At 47.0% G+C, this 17,545-nt stretch overlaps 1 protein-coding gene across 1 annotated transcript; it reads left to right on the forward strand.

Annotated features, from left to right (window-relative positions):
* The first annotated feature begins 3,107 nt into the window (after positions 1 to 3,107).
* LOC119397171 (glutathione S-transferase Mu 6) lies at positions 3,108 to 17,237 on the forward strand. Its single transcript, XM_037664610.1, has 2 exons — positions 3,108 to 3,205; positions 17,003 to 17,237. The coding sequence occupies exons 1-2, from the start codon at positions 3,108 to 3,110 to the stop codon at positions 17,235 to 17,237; spliced, it is 333 nt and encodes a 110-aa protein (XP_037520538.1).
* The last annotated feature ends 308 nt before the right edge of the window (positions 17,238 to 17,545 follow it).

A 17,545-nucleotide genomic window follows, 5' to 3' on the forward strand; every position in this document is an offset into this window, starting at 1 on the left:
GTGTTGCTTTAATAGAAAATACATAGATACGTAATTCTAAAGACCCTAGTTTCTTAAGCTGCGCTGAAAATACCATGCTATGCGCGCCGACGAACGCCCTCTGCCACGGAGGAAGGAAACCCCCTGCACAAGCTCATGTTTCCCGACGTATTGCCAGATGGCGTCCATATCTCACGCAGCGTCTCCTCTATCGTCTTTTGACGGCATTTGCAGCGGAGCACGCAGATACACGGCCAATTGTTTTGAATTCATGTTGAATACTGTAGCGGGCTGAGAGTGAGCGACATTTCATAACCAAATTTCGCTTTGGTTTGTCTTTTGAGGGCACCCTATGAACGATATGAAGTCCAGCCGAAGGTATTGGTACTGCAATCTTTTCAGCAATGATATAATACTGTTAGCCAGGTCTTCATCGTTCTTTAGTGGGAGCTGGGTGACATTTTAGCATTCTGTAACATTCAAAAGTGAGATACTAATGGCTTTCATTGCAGCTAAAGAAGCGGAGTTGACGTGTTTACAAGCATTTCATTTACATTGATGTTGCGTTCACTTTACTACGCGAAAAAGAATTCTTTTTCTTGCATGAAAGGCGGATTGGTGATCTCTTATACTGTCTGTTATTCCGCGTTGCTAAAGTTAGCAATAACGATAGCTTTGACAGCTACGGGGTGGCGGCTTTACAAAAGGCTTACGATATAGCCGTATGCGTTCGTTCCTAGAGCTGCCATGCACCTACCCTGGTTCACTAGTGATAGTGGAAAGGGCGCCTTCGGATATTATTTCGGTTGCCTAGGGCGTTACTTTTGACTCACTAGCTTCCGCAGTTTTTTTTGTTTTGTTTTTTTTTACGTTCCCTAAATTCATCTAAACAGGTCTGCTGGGAATCCCGGCCTAGAGCTGCCCAGCGGGTCGAAATATTTCATTCTTCGCATACTAAGCTCATAAAACGCAGTAGGGTTAATGCACCCTATGATGATGCCCTAGAGAATTCATGCTTTCAACAGCTGCGAAATAGTTTCGACGACCGGGTTCGTCGCTAATCGACGTGGCGCATCCGCCAGCGATTCTGCCTGCTGTTGTAGGAAAAAAGGTAGTACTGAAGAGGCAACGCTTTAACGCCAACTGTACGGCATCGCAACAATGTACAAAGAGTGCGACCAGTCATCTTTACTTGCGTTTATTTTTGCACATTTTCAACAATATAGCAGAAAGTGCGGGAGTTCAGACACTCTTTATCGCACCTCACAAACTTGCAACAATGCGCAGGGCGGTTAACGTACAAGGAGATTGTAAATCTCGATGCAGTACGGAAAATCGCAGCAAGTTTGTACAGTGAGTTTAAAACGTGGTCTAGGCCCTCGAATTGCGGCGCGTCATAGATAGGTCAAATGGGAAGGTTCCCGAAGACGAGATTGTAGGAGCACAAATGTACAACAGAACGAAAACAGCATCAGGACATTGACGTATGGATTGTAGGAACTGTGGATGCGCACGTTCATGCAAATATTAGCACTATTTCCACATCAACGGATAGGCTAACTGGATTTATTATAGAAGCTCTGGAGATGAAAAAGCTGGCTGGATCATGTATCAGCATGGTAGGAACCCGATACCCGTCACAGAGGGGTGTCAGGTTGCCAACAGGACCCGTTTTGCACACGTAGTAGGCATTGTATTTTAAGGCTCTGTTTTTATCTCGCGAATTTTCGCATATATAAAGATAAGCTCACACTTGTTAGTGCCCCCTGTGTTTGCGTCGCTCACTTTTTTATGTCTTTTGCACTGTGTGGCGCTGTTTTGCTGCTGTCCTAAATATTTCCAGGTTTAGATTGCAGGCTTGTCGTGTTGACCAATCCTTCATTTCATATTTTTATTGTTGCTTTTTTTTGTATATCACGTGTCTTGCGGGGTTATAGGCAAATCTTTATATGCATGCAATGTGTTCTTACTACTGTTATTTCCTTCTGATGTCGTTTTTATTGATAATGTTATTAGTAATTCTTCAGTGTACGTCTTATTTAGTTGCGACTTTCTTCTCTCGTGTCTTTTTTTTTCTATATGCTATTCAGCTATATACACACACATATATATATATATATATATATATATATATATATATATATATATATATATATATATTCATGTATTTGTCCTCCTGCTTGGAGCCAAATAGGATCTGCAGTATTGCATAAATAAATAAATACATAAATAAATAAATAAATAGATCGCGAAGAGACAGAAGAACGCGTTTCATGCAAGTAGCGAAGGCGCGTAACGTGTCTGCCTTGATAAGTTTATGCATCTCGCAAAATTCTTATCAAAAAGAACTAACAGGCAAAAAAGCCTAGGAAAGACTTGGCTGCCAGAAGAAAGACTACTAGAAGGAAAGACTTCTGGTAGACTGGATGCCTTCAGGTAGTATCCGAATGATTATTGGTCAGCTCGTTTACGTGCTTCGTGACGCCAGCAGGCAGAAAAAGAGGACGGGAAGATGACCGCCGCAGTAGCTGAGTGGTAGAGCATCGGGCGCGTTATTCGAAGGCCGCAGGTTTGCTCCCTGCCGGCGGCAAGTTATCTTTTTGTCGACTTTACTTTCTTCACATTGACATCGTAATTACTACAAATAACGTCTCTTGTACCTTTCTTGGCTTTCTTGTCTGTTAGCTGTAATTAACGTTGTCTCTAGCAAAGAAAACTAGCCTTAAAATTCCCCTTCTCTCCGAAAATAAAGTAGCGTTTGTACGGCGCCTGCTTTAAGCGACAGGTGAACGCGGAGAATTGCACGCAGCTGTTGCATTAGCTTTTGCAAAGGGGTTTCGTTCTGGCAATCCCGCGAGGGTAACTTCCGTCGTTTGTTGCGGCGGCAGAAATTCGAGTTGAAAACGTAGCTTTGAGAGCAGCTGGGACAGAAGCAAGCGACGTGGAGCTGGTGCAGCGCTGTGTCGGGGTAAATTCGGTAAACCGTACCGTGAACGACAACGAGTCGGCTGGCGACAAAATAAACGTGGAAGAAAGTGTCGGCTCTGATTTTAAAGCGGATAATAATTTGGGAATATAAACTTGAGCTTGTTGCTTTGTGAGGCGCGAAACTATCGTGCATGGCGAACATGGCACCTGTTATTCTCGGCTACTGGGACATCCGAGGCCTCGCCCAGTCAATCCGCTACTTGCTGGCCTACGCAAGGGTCCCATATGTGGACAAGAGGTAAGATAGCTTTCCGTTCGATCCACCCCCATGATTGCACTTCGCAATAAAGTGAGAAAATAGAATTAAATTATTTAATAATTTACTGGTGTTTTGCATGTCATAATGGTGATATTATTATACGTCTACCTGTAGTTGTTAACCTTGGAGTAATTTTAACGAACTTGCTTCATCTCTATTCTATTTAATTGTCTCGCGATACTCTCCGGACAAAAGGCATTATGGTGGGCTCAGAAACGCGATTCTAATTCCTTATACAATCTTAGCCTAAATAAATACGTTACCTACAAGGAAAATTGGCAAGTTGGATTGCTTCGTTATACAACGTTAGCTAGCGCGGAACGAAACTCTTAATGTAACGATATGATGATTTCGTGGCAAAACTACGATATGATTGTGAGGCACGCTGTGGAGGATGGTTCGGAAATTTATACCACCTGGTGTTCTTTAACGTGCACTGACGTCACACAGTACACGGGTCTGGCGATTCGCCTCCATCGAAAGGCGACCGCCGCGGCCGAGATCGAGCCCGCGTCTTTCGGGTCAACAGCCGAGCTCCGTCACCTCTGTACCACTGCTGCGGATGGAAACTAGTGATGATGACTGATGGTGACCACAGATCCGGGAAGGCGGTTCCAGTCAAGAGATGATATAAGGGCATATTTACCGCTGCATGTTCTTGTTAGACATGACACAACATCTAGTTTACTCGAATGATCAATACAAGCCAATACGCAAGGAAAGAGCAAAATAAGTATCTCATGAAGTGAAGGAATATAACGATAGATTTTCTGAAATAAAGACAGGCGGAACAGTTACGACGTGAAGCAGGGACGGCAGTTAGAGTGAGTTATTCATGGCGGCAATGCTTGATTTGCAGTTGTAGTTATGACTGATGACGCGAGCACAGTCATTCTGGAGTACTTAAAGTGCACCTATTGGACTTGCTAAGCTCGGATCTCATACCGCAGCGGCGCATTCTCGTTTGCTGCACTAGCGCTTATTCCCTCAGTGTTCAAGGAAAGCATAGAGGACATTATTTGTGCTTTCTTACCTGTAGTGTAACGATTCTCACTTAAATTGAAAGGAATTAAAGGGGACGAAAAGTTTCCCTTCCCGTTGGTGGGATCCTAACCCGCAACCTTCGAATTACACATCATTCGCGCATTTAGACGGTTGTGGATCACATCGGCGGAAAGGGTGATTTTTCGTCCTCTTTAATTCCTTTCAATTTAAGTGAGAATGGTTACACTACAGTTAAGAAATCATAAATAATGTCCGCTGTGCTTTTCTTGGCTTAATTGTCTGTGGGTTTCAAGAGTTGTGTACAGTACAGAAAAACCAGTCCCTCTAGCAATTTCTCTTCTTTTGTACTTCATGTGATTTCGTCAGCAGATGGTCAGAGCGACCATCGCAGATTTCGTTTTTGCGCAGCTGCTTGCGCGGCTGGCATGCTTACTCGATCATTTCTACCAACGGCGCCGCAAAAGCTGATTCTGTTTTGGTGTATATGACAAAATGACGCGGAAAGTGTCTCAATGGATGAACATACGCACTTAATTACGAACCGCAGCCGATTCGCCAGAGCCGTAGGCCCGGTTCCACGGGGCGCGCAGTTGCGGAATGTTTGCTCAGCGTATAAACGTGTTTTGCTCGTGATGTTGCTCGTGCTAAACGAGCAAGTGTTCTGCAATACTTTTCTTTTTGCCTTCTTGGCGAAACTTTGATTTTTCGTGAGCGCAAGACCGTGAGTGCGCGAACGTGTGGCGCAGACAACGTGTCACACGCTCGCGTTCGCTCCACGTGCCTTGGAACAATCGGATAATCGTAATGCTCGTCGTACGACCGACCGGTCGAAACTTCGCACGAAGTGCCTAGCGCCATAGTCGCGCGCACGGGGGGGGGGGGGCAGGGAGGGGGGCGGCCGGTCACCTAAGAGGGGTGGGGGCGTAAGATCTGCCCCATACATTGACCCCTCCAATAGCCCTTATGCAAAATTGCTGCCATCTGTCGGAGGTTTGACGACGCAACCGATTCGGTGCCATTTTGGAGGCTTGTGTTCGAATCGTATTGCTGCCGCTGCTATAAATTCTTGCTTGTATCTGCTTTGGTAGTAATAGAGGTGTGCGCCGCCGTCGCCTGTTTTTGGTCACGCCGCTTGCGTCGCCGCAGAAGTCCCAAGAGCGACCACGCCGCCGGCGCCGCCGCGCAACAATTGCGGCGCGCCGCCGTATAGTCTGTTCTTTTTATCCAAATGGGGAATCTGGAAATAAAATACAGCACTCCGCCGGAGGAGCTCTTCTCGATGTCTCCATGTAAGGGACTGTCCATTTCATCCGCCGCTGAATAGCGGGAGCTCGGCGAGAAGCGCCGCCCCGTTTCCGGTTCTTGTTCTGCAGCGCCATCATGACATCACGAAGCTTTGAAACACTCTCGACGCAAATGATAGGGACGGAATGCTCTTCAATGCAACGAAGGCAACCCTCAGAGATCCGATTTTCGGTGCACATGTCTTTTGATCGTGTTAGCCATCTATTCAGGTTTAATGCGGCCTCCGGTCTAACGCAGCTGTAAGGTCGGTACGTATTCCCTGCATCGTTCTCAAACATCTGGGACACATTCATATGCAAATTCAGGCTTGAAAAGTTCCTGTTTCTATGCATGTCGTCCACTCTCTTACGCTAGGAATACGCTGGCGGTTTCGGTGCGGCGATGTGGTCAAGAGCGAGGTGACATCACGGCTCACCGCTTTTTCGGATCACTGAATGCGCTCTGCCGAAATGGACTGTGGGCATATCCTTTGGATGAACGCATCGAGAATAGCTCCCCAGAAGTTGCAGTACCTTTTTCTTCTCCAGAAATATCACGAGTATTTCCTGAGTTTAACGCTGCCGCGTCCTCCAGCCTTAAGGGCGACGACCCAACTAGCTCGATAGCATATTCTTGGAGTCTTGGACCTAGTACACTGTGCATAAATAAATAAAATGAATAAGTAATATGTATATGTCGGTGCGTTAGTACACTTTCTCCTTTCATTCTTACTCGAGTAAATCGATAAATTAATACAGAATAAAGAGAATGGCAAACTTAGAATGTAGCTGAGCTAATTGGTAGGTATTCCTGTTAAGACGATATGACGTGGAAACACGGACATGAGATAAAAGTCGAGAGAGTGAACAGCTATCTCTCGCGTAGACCACTACTCGCACTTGATTGATAGGCATAGCCTCTTACGTGGGAATGCGAGCGGAGTTTCTAGAGCCCGATATAAACTCTCCTGTGGATACATTAGCAACGTACCCACTACGCCACAAATCGTAATTTTTGTGAAGTTGGGAAGGACGCACCACATTATTCGTCATTCTGCGGAGAAGCGAGGTAATTATGGCTGAGCCCTTTGTAATGGGTTGGAAGTCTTAAACTACCCACTAGTTACGTAATTCGTATTGTGTGACGCCCGGTCATTATTTAACTCTTCCACCACGCTTTATAACATAAGGTAACGTGAGAAAGAGAGAGAGGGAATTGACATTATTGAGACCCTCAGGAAATGCATCATGGGAACCTTACGGCGAGCCCTCTTCGACGGTTTCAGATGCGAAGCAGCTTTTGCGCTGGGCTTTGTCCGTAGTTCCATTGGCGACCGTCCGCTTTGTAAAACCTACCATAACCATTTGTAACATATTGAGCGCTCACTCGCGCCAAGGAGAAGTCTTCCTCGTCTTATTCTTCGACTGCCTTGATGATGATACGTGCAGAGCGTGCGCTCGCGCCAAGGAGAAGTCTTCTTCGTCTTGTTCTTTGATCGCCTTGATGATGATACGTGCAGAGCACTTTAGGGACCCGGGCTGCCATAAGCTGTCCTAGCTTGGCGCAACGCAAACAAAACCACGTGTGCTGGCACGCGCTAGCGCGTTTTGTTCGGGCCTGTGTAAGGGGCTGGATAAGACGCTGTGGCCTCTCCCCTTACACTCTGTCAGCAATCATGTGATCGCGTCGGCGAACGAGATTCTGCAGACGCGCGATGAACCCGCGTCGCGTGCTCCAACAAGACTTCGGGACGAGTAACAGCAACAGCAACTACAGTGAATTCATGGTGTGCTCCACATGCAAGGACGCGTTAACATCGGGCAAGGTGCCCGTTATGAACGGAACTTTAAGAAGACCCATGCGCTCCTCCACATCCCCACATGGTTCCCTTTAGTGGGAGATGCTTAAATTTTTAACACGAAAGTGTTTTATGCCGGGGTCCACCACGGCTCCACTGACGTATTTCCGTCACGGATATGACGTTATAAAATATAAATACTAAGAGTGGGCAAAGAAAAAAAAACCAGAAGAAAAAGTTCCGTCACCGGAAATCGAACTTACGACCCCTCGCTCCGCAGCGCGCAGCGATTCGGCCACCGACGGCACGTTCTTCGCAATGCTAACGGCGAGCTATTTATACACACCATTTGCCGGTGGCTGTACTCAGAGATCTGTGTTACAGCGTGTTTTCGTTATCACTAGCGCGATGGCGCGAAAGGCTCGAAGAGCGCAGGAAGAGCGCGCTTGAAAGGTTGTCGCCGTTGCGACGAGCGCCCGCGTCTACAGGGCATGGTCGCTTGTGCGTGCGCTTATCTCATGATCGCGGTGGTTTGTACGTCTCGCGTTGAGAGCACGAAGGTCGCTTGGCTCACTGCAGCGGCCGCTTTTGCGAAAGGAGCGCGGTGCTCACGCAGAAATAAGTTACAAATGTGTGAGTTAGTTCGCTCTCATCCTGTGTATGTTCGTTTCGTGCGTCCTTTCTGCTTGAGCAGCGCGCTGCAAGTTTCGAGCTGCTTGCCGTTCTTCGCGTGACATTACAATTTGTTGCTGTAGCATTCATTCCTTCGCCCCTGGGGCGAAAGAATGCGCAACAAACGCTCAACTACGTCTGTGAAGACACGTTTCACTTTCGTGTTATACCGATTCCTGACACAGAGGGATCAGACATGTTTTGTAGCGTTAGCTACACTTGCCTAGCCAGAGCAGGTTTCGCGGGGGTCATCATGAGCCGTGCTGCGCATGCGCGCGCGACTCGCCGCTGCTGCTCTGCGCATTCGAGAGGGGTGACGTCGTAGCCATGGCGCGCGCAGCTATTAGATGCGAAGTATCTTAAGGCGGAGCTCAATCAGGTGGGGGTGTGTGGCGTGACCACCCTTACTGCGCATGCGCATGCCCTCTCCACACACCTCCTCTCCACTCCCCCTCACCATTCACCCTGTCATCTACCCTCTCCCATTTCCCCTCTCCACTCACCCTCTCCCCTTCCTCTCTCCACTTTCCATCTCCTCTCCCCTCCCCCTCTCCACTTCCCCTCCCCCTTTCCACTCTTCCTCTGAAACGCGGGCTAGACATGGCGAAATTCTCTCCTGCGCAACGCCGCGATGAGCTCGAGCGCATGCGCGTCCCCTCCCCTTCTCTCTCCTCTCCTACGCTGCCCCCTCTCGCCCGCCTGTCGACCGTGTTCCCCGCTCGCCCTGTGAGAATTAACGGCCAGGCTAGATGGAAGATACGACGCGCGTAGCATCGCTCTTCGCGTTCCACGACGCGAGCTCGGTAGCATGGCCAACGAACGCCAACGGAACGCGATCGTGCAAGGGCTCCGGCTTCGCATCTACTCATGGTCCCCTTTAGCGGGAGATGGTGTATTCGCCTTCGCTGTGCAGTCGCCGTCTGACAGTGCGCTGGTGCCGCTTGATAGCGCCTCTGACTGGCGTTTGCAGGTGGGTAACGCCATGGAGACGGAGAGCGCTAATGCTGCTCAACGGCGCAGAAGAGCCGAGAAGCTTATGTCATCGGATCCCGAAGTAGTTGCCTGGCAATTAGCGCTTCAGCGTAAGAAGAATGAACAGAGGAACGCTAAACATGCTGCGGAAAGCTAAACGTGCTGCGGAAATCTGGAAAGCTCAGAATAATCAGCTGAACCTTTGCTAACGCTACGTATATCCTGGCATAGCCGAGCTAAGCCACTGCAAATTTTTTTGTATATTTTTATTGCGTTAAGAATTTCACTGACACTCAGGACAGGCTTTAACCGTCGCCGTCATGCTCCGTATCAACTCTAAATCGATAACGTCTCTACGCGCATTGTATATTCTTCCTGCCAGTAAAAGCTCGCGAGCGTTGGCAAGGAAGATGGCTAAAGCAGACATGAAACAAGCTGGCCATCTCCGTCACACGGAATAACATTCGAGTGGGCATGGCGGCGATGCCATGATGCGGTCCTCAAACCCGATCATGTTTTTCGTACAGGTTTTGCTTGGATTGCTGCTAGTCCCAGCGGGGCTATCACCGGTTGACAACGCCCCTTCATCGCCGACTATGTTCTCGGTCACCGATCAAGAAAAGCCGATGCCCGTGGTCTTTCATCGGCTAAACAACGTTCCCGGAGGAGCAAAGATGACGTCATCGGATCCACCAGGGGCGCTAACGGATGCATCTGTCAACGGGACTATAAAACGGCTCTTCAGCGCGGCACTCGACAGTGGGCATGGCGGCGATGCCATGATGCGGTCCTCAAACCCGATCATGTTTTTCGTACAGGTGAGCAAACGATACGGAAAGTGTTACCGTAGCAATAACGTTTGCTTATTCGTGCTGCCATGCCCATGGTCAATGTGCGAAGTGCTTACTAACGTGACTAGTTCTCTTCGCTTCCTATTGTTACTTAGTGGCGACGTCGAAAGTAACCCAGGGCCTACAGATGGCGATTGGTCAAAGCAACTAAAGGCAATCGCGGACGACATAAAGGAAATCAAGAAAGAAAAATCCGTCACAAATGAGAAACTAACTGCAATCGATAAGAAACTTTAAAAAATTAGTGGACTGGAAAAGCAGGTTTCTGACTGCGTAAAACGAATAGCGGAACTAGAAAACAACATCAAAGGCATGAACAGGAAAATCGAAGAACTAGAGAACAGAAGTCGGAGGTCAAACCTGATTGTGTACGGAGTTGAGGAACAACAAAACGAGTCCTTTCAAAAGCTTCATGACTTCGTATCAAAGGAAATATTTGAAGATACACTAGACATAAAGACTGCAGGTATTGAACGTATCCACCGACTTGGTAGAACTAGAGAAGGCGAACCAAAAAACAGGCCAATAATTCTTAAGTTGCTTGATTATCGCGACAAAGTTAAAATACTCCAGTCTTGTTCCAAACTGAAAGAGAGTGGTTTTTCAATAAGCGAGGATTACTCGTTTGGCGTGCGTGAAACTAGAAGAAAACTGTGGAATGTCACGAAAGAAAACCGCGATAGAGGGGAGAGGGTAAGGCTTATTTTTGACAAAGTTCAGATAAACGGTCGTCTTTTTACTTGGGATGAAGGCAGTAAAAATATCGAAGAAGTAAAAAAAAACGAAGAGCAACTATCAACGGCGCAGTCTACTCGACGACAACGCCCATAACCCTTCTAAATGTTAACGCGCGAAGTCTTGCGAATAAGGTAGAACAATTTGAAGCTGTTTTATTGGCTCTAAAACCTGATATTGTAACTGTGAGTGAAACGTGGCTACATTCAAATATATGTGACCATGAAATCGTGCCACCGAGTTACACAATTGTCCGCAAAGATAGGGACACTAGAGGCGGAGGAGTAGCAATTGCTTTGCGGCAGGGAATCGCTTACACGGTCATGCCGGAGGTGCATGGTGTCGAAGCAGTTTGGTGTAAACTTCTCCTGAACGACGGCTCCGTGTACGTTGGAGCCGTTTACAGGCCCCCGAATGCCGATGCGACGTACCTCAATCCCCTCCTGGATTACATGAATTTGCATACGCTCGGTGGCAGGATTATCATGGCGGGTGACTTCAACCTACCTGATGTAAATTGGTCATCATTAAGTCCAGGTCCTCTGTCGAACAATATAGTCATCGACTTCTTATTTGCTTTCAATCTAACTCAGCTTGTTGTTGAAAATACACGAATGCAAGGAAAGTCGCACTCAGTGTTAGACCTTGTATTTGTAAGTGATCACTTTTCCACCGACAGCGCAACTGTTGAAACAATTGACGGCATATCGGATCATAAAATAGTTCTGTGTACTTTGTCTTTTGCGACTCCAATACGGCAAACTGGCTCAGTAAAATATGTGCTCTCATTTAATAAAGCTAATGATGCGGCAATAATGACCTACCTGTCCCACGAGTATCCCGAGTTTTCTGAGCTATGTGCAGATAATAACGCGAGCATAGATGATGTGTGGGCACAGTTTAAGCATCATATCATACATTGTATATCTAACTTTATTCCCAAACGAAAACAGGTTACAAGAAAGCACAACCCATGGGTTACCCGCGACATAATTCACCTTAAGCGCAAAATCAAGCGTGTAAGGAAGACTAAAAAAACGCTAGGAAGCGCTAGCTCTCAAATAGCAACGCTAACGTCGACCTTAAAAGGAAAGCTACGAGATGCAAAACGTCAATTTTATGGACACACCCTGCAAAAGTTTATCAAAAGCGCACCCGATAAATTCTGGCGCTACATAAGCGTAAAGCGAACGACATTATCAGTGTTCCCACCTGAAGAGGGCAAGATAAAGGCGAATAATTTCAATTCGTATTTTCACTCAGTTTTTAGCACCGATAACCTCCGAAATATTACACCGGGTTCCCGTCACGTTGGCCAAGGCAGATCACTTCCATCGTTGAATATGACAGCACCCGGCATTTTTTCACTGCTCTTAGAACTTGATGAAAAGAATTGTAGTGGCCCAGACGAAATACCAAACACCTTCCTTAAACGCTATGCTGAACCCATTAGCAGGTACCTTCATCTCATATTTACAAAGTCAATTAGCGATCGCCGTCTTCCGGCCGACTGGAAAATCGCGAAAGTCGTGCCAGTGCACAAATCTGGTGATACTTCTGTCCCATCCAACTACCGGCCAATTTCTTTAACTTGCACTAGTTGCAAAATTCTCGAGCACATTATCTTAAAATTAATAACTAAGTACGTAGAAGAAAACAACGTCATCTCTCTTTCTCAGCATGGGTTCAGAAGTGGGCTATCTACTGTCACTCAACCCGTAGAGGCTATACATGACTTTGGGCTGGCAATAAACGAACAATCGCAAATCGATGTAATTTTTTTAGACTTCTCTAAGGCCTTCGACCGCGTGTCCCACTCTAAACTCATCACTAAACTCATAGAAAAACTAGGCAATGGTCCAATAGTTGAATGGATTAGTGATTACCTTTCAGATCGCTACCAGTTTGTGCACTATAATGGACAGAATTCTGACACGGTTAAAGTCCTCTCGGGCGTTCCGCAGGGATCTGTTCTTGCTCCGCTCTTGTTCCTGTTATTCATAGATGACATTGTTGACACAGTAAACGTTAAAATTAGACTCTTTGCAGATGACTGCATGATTTACAGTGAAATCAAGGACGTTGGCGATCAGGTTACCCTTAACAATTCCCTAGACAACGTAGCCCAGTGGTGCCAAGACTGGCAGATGGTTATTAATTCTGAAAAAACGGTCGTGATGAACATAAGCAGAAAGAAAAGCAAACTATTATTTCCGTACTCGCTTAATGGTGTCACCCTTCGCACAGCAACTCAGTATAAATATTTAGGGCTTTTAATATCATCTGACCTCAAGTGGACTGCGCATGTACAACAGGTGACGAAAAAGGCAATGAACAAGTTATTCTTCCTAAAACGGACACTACGTTACGCTACCACAGATACGAAGCGCTTATCTTACATTACTTTTATCAGACCGATGCTGGAATATGCGAATATAGTGTGGTTTCCTGCAACAAATACTGACACAGCTATGCTCTAGAGCGTACAGCGCAAGGCCGTAAGATTCATTTTTAACCGCTATAAGCGAACGGATTCCCCTTCCGAGCTTCTGCACCGAGCAGAGCTACCTACGCTCCGCGATAGGGCAAAAATACACCGGTTGAAGTTTTTTTACCAATTGTTGAACGGCCACTTTAAAACTAATGCCTCAGCTTTCACTGCTATAAAAGAAAAAGGGAAAGTGCGCCAGAAACACGACCTGATCTTCAAAGAATATTTCTGCCATAACAATACCTTCCGTTTTTCATTTTTTCCTCGCGTAATAAGAGAATGGAATGCGCTTGATTCCGCTACTGTAGCACAGCCAACAATTAATAAATTTCTAGAAAGTGTTGAAAACCTCATGTCGGTGCTCCCGAGTTCTATGTGCTAACCTACTCGCTTACGGGTGAAGGCATTTACACTTGAACGTTTTTATTTTTTATCTTCATCTTTTGATTGCAGGCAATGTATTGCTATGCTTGTATGTTGATGATCGCGACACTTGTACGTGATGAAGTCATTGCTCTTGTATGCGTTTTTATTCTATTGTACTCTTGTATTGGCCATTGCATTACTTTGCTTTGCTTGCATAATGTTTGTATGTTTGTACAATGTTTGTATCTTTTCCACTCCTGTAATAACCCTCAAGGAGGGTTGACAGTATTCTGTAAATAAAATGAAAAAAATAAACATCAACCCGCGTGCGAGGCCTTGGGTCGATTGCTCCCCAAGCAGAAGGAAACGCCCCATCCATCATTTGCTAGGCGAAGGAGCAGGAAGGGATGTCTGGGGAGAGGGACTGCGTAACTCGAGCAGCAACTGTGAACTTTGACTATACGGGCGCGGTCGAGAGCGCTGGCGCGCGCGCTATTTCGGCAGACATCACCCAGCGAACGGCTTGTATACCTTCTACGCCCTGTGAGCGCTGTGATCTCACTGATACGGACCACTGATACGACAAACTGACCGAAACCTGCTTCTCTCCCGGGAGCGGCCGTATTGCCATACACCAGAGTTTTGTAGAGTTAAGTGAGATCGGAGCAAAAAGAGTTAGCTGCTAGCCCTCGTTCATGTAACATTACGGCGTGTACTTATCGCATTCACTGGTTGGCTCCGTCGGGATTAACTCACTGCTAAACACCGGGGCCACACGTTTCAGCTTCACCGGTTGACCATCTGTACAGAGGTCTTGGGCGGTGATTTTAAAATGCGAAGCGTTTCTTAGCGAACCTCAGGTACTTTGGCTGTTTCTGAACTATCTATCTATCTATCTATCTATCTATCTATCTATCTATCTATCTATCTATCTATCTATCTATCTATCTATCTATCTATCTATCTATCTATCTATCTATCTATCTATCTATCTATCTATCTATCTATCTATCTATCTATCTATCTATCTATCTATCTATCTATCTATCTATCTAGCCACCTATGTCTGGGCGCTGTCCTTGTCGTCTAGCTTGTAATATACCAAAATTCGCACAGCAGGGGATCATTGTATGACGAACACGATTCACTGGTCATGACATGAATAACTCAAAAGGCCTGTCGCGTACGGCATGAAATACTTTCTCTCAGTCACGTGTTACGCCTACCTGCACACTACAGTTCATGTTATGCGGGTATGAGCCACAGGGGATTTAGTCTCAGTCAACACATTAACGGCCGCAATACACGTTGAAACGTAAGGCAAGTGAGGGAGCTAAAGACAAAACACACGTGAAAGACGCTCGACTGCCATCCTCTCGTCGACGTGGTCAGCCAGAATTACGCAGTGCTCTCTTCATTTCATATGGGGCTGGGCGACGGGCTCATGCTGACCGCGAATGACGTCAGATTGATTGAGAGCCGCTTTGTGACAGCCGACGAAGCCGCCGCTAAATGCCCTGACGGCATACGGCTATACTACAGGAATGCGGTCGTCGACCGCTATAACGCAGGTTGCCTCGACGCTGCGGACAACGTGTTATGTCGTCCCGCATGCGATAACATAAGTGGCTATAAGAACGAGTAGGTACACAGGGATTCATTCCCTGACCGAGGCGGCCAAGCTTAACGCAAGTGAAATGGCTAGCCTGCCGGCCTCAATTTACCTGAGCATCGGCAAGCCGTATATCATCATGGTCACCATCGACGTAAGCGACGGGAGCCCCTATGGTACATGGAGCGTAATGAACACGGCAACCTCTTGCGAGTGTGGCTTGAATTTGCAACGTCCCTGGTAGGCATTGTGGTCCCAGCCCGGGCGAAGCACATCACTACCGCACACCCTCAATAGAACTGAAATGAGTGCCCGTTGGACTGCGAACCCCGACATACGGCACAACATACGCCAGGACATAAGCCAGAAAACTATATCGTGTAAAAGGGCACAGTTCCCCTTGCGCAAGAAAATGCCATAACTATATATAAATGACAAAGGGCCACATACGCCCAGGTAGTCTTCGGATACGATAGGCGCCATCCACTCAAATTGGTCTACGTAGCACTTTCCAGGTCTACCAGCATCGACGCCCTATACTTCACCAACGCAAAAGGTGACTTCAGGTTCCGACAATTCGCGGGCTCCATCGACGCAGTCTGTCGACGACATGACTCGGCTTGCAAAGATGCCTCTAGACATTGTCTTTGACCGGGCTACCACCTTCATTCGGTGCCACAACCACAACAATCGCTTCACGCTCGCCGCTCTCAACGTACAGTCTGTGCACACGCACGTGCATGACCTCGAAAAAGACGCTTGCTCACAAAAATCGGCATGTTACTACTATTTGAAACTTGCAGCGATGAGCACACTGCAATTACGGGATTCCAATGTGTCGTCCACAGCAAGCGGCTTCATTGCAGGTGCGGCGGCGTGAGCAGCTCCAACGTAGGCCGCTTCCCACTTCGCCGGCCGCCAGACAACCAACACAGACAGAGAAGCAGCGGAACCCGTGAGGTTTGTGTTCAGCACATCAATCACAATAACAAAGACATCCTGCTCGCCGACATCTACGTGGGAGCTGTCAAGAACAGCTTCAACACATGCGAACGGGTTCGTGAAACGTGCGTGCGTTCCCCATCATAACGGGCAAGTATAAGCACTACATATGGGCTTACCGCGCCTCGTACGAGGCACCTCAGCTTCAGCACTAGGAGCCCTTTTCATCATTTTTTGTAAGAGGCTTTCAGCGACACCAGTGACGAGCGAAACAGGAAGCCCAGCTGAAGCGAGCCTGACCAATTGGTTGTCGAAACTGGGCTGCGTGTTATGGATCCACGACTTCCTGAGGGTGGATTAAAGACGTAGTGACGCAATACCCTGTTTTACTAGCTTCCGATGACAGGAGTCATATGGTAGAAGCGCCTTGTTTGTACGCGGGGCATAACCCCTACAGACCCGATTAGTACAGACCTCTCTATTCAGATTTAAAATCTGCCAGCGATTATGTTGACAGGCTGTCTCTCTCTCTTTTTTTTTGCCGGCGATCGCCAAATATACAGTCGCTATGTTATTGGTGCTCAACGGCGCGACAGGCATGTCTCTCGACATTGTACATTACAAAGTTGTGAAACTCCTAGGGGCGTGAAGAGCACCTAGGTCTTCTTATGTGCGGATCACCGTATATATACAGGGAAATGATTCGAGCAGTGTGATTTGATTCCTGAATCACCGACAATGCTCGCGACCATTCTTTCCCTCTAAATTGAACCTTGCTGCTCGTTCCAGTGTTCAACCTACAACTTTTATTTTCTGCCAGAGCCGTTACGCTGTTATCATTTTCAGCTGTACAAACTTTTACTGAAGATATATCAGGTCAATACTAAAATATTTTGAAAGTACATCTGTAGGCTAATTTCAGTAGTTTCAAACTGCACTGCAGAAGATCTTCACTTGCTTGCCAAAGTCACTCTCATATATGGTTGGCCGCAAGGTTGCCAGTGTAATTATCTTAATGTCACATTCCATCAATGCTGTCATTGCGCAGGTACTCCTACGGCAGTGAAACAGAGCCTAACCGAGATGAGTGGCTGGCTTTGAAGCACGAACTTGACTTTGACTTTCCAAACCTGCCGTACCTGATTGATGGCGACATACGTATGACGCAAAGCCAGGCTATCCTGCGCTACTTGGGACGGAAACACAGCCTGGTCCCGGAAGGCGAGGAAACATTACGGCGCGTCGACATGCTGCAGCACGAGGTGATAAGCGCATCGCAATGAATCGTGTTTCACCTAGAGTTTCTTAAAGACTGAAGTAGCGAAGGTATTTTTATAAAAGTGCAAACATTTATTTCATTTCTTAGAGCCATCATAAGAGACATGACTATTTACGTTTGTCTGAATCCCTCAGTTGCGCGCTTCCTGCTCAGAGTCAACCTACAAACAATCAGCACCCCTTCTGTTTACCAGAGGAAAGGGTAGCCTACTAAACACCCACGCTCAATGGCCCACCTTTCCCGTATATACGCAAGGGCCGTGAACTTCGTTTTTATAGCGAGCGGTCGAGGCTTTCCGGCGTTCGAAGTTGG

The sequence above is a fragment of the Rhipicephalus sanguineus genome, chromosome 6, assembly GCF_013339695.2.
Source record: "Rhipicephalus sanguineus isolate Rsan-2018 chromosome 6, BIME_Rsan_1.4, whole genome shotgun sequence".
In the NCBI taxonomy this organism is placed as follows: domain Eukaryota; kingdom Metazoa; phylum Arthropoda; class Arachnida; order Ixodida; family Ixodidae; genus Rhipicephalus; species Rhipicephalus sanguineus.

Excerpts from the sequence above, each read along its gene's own strand:
- LOC119397171 (XM_037664610.1), top strand. The coding sequence starts at position 3,108 with ATGGCACCTGTTATTCTCGGCTACTGGGACATCCGAGGCCTCGCCCAG. Across the intron at positions 3,206-17,002 it reads GTCCCATATGTGGACAAGAG|GTACTCCTACGGCAGTGAAA; the intron begins GTAAGATAGCTT and ends GTCATTGCGCAG.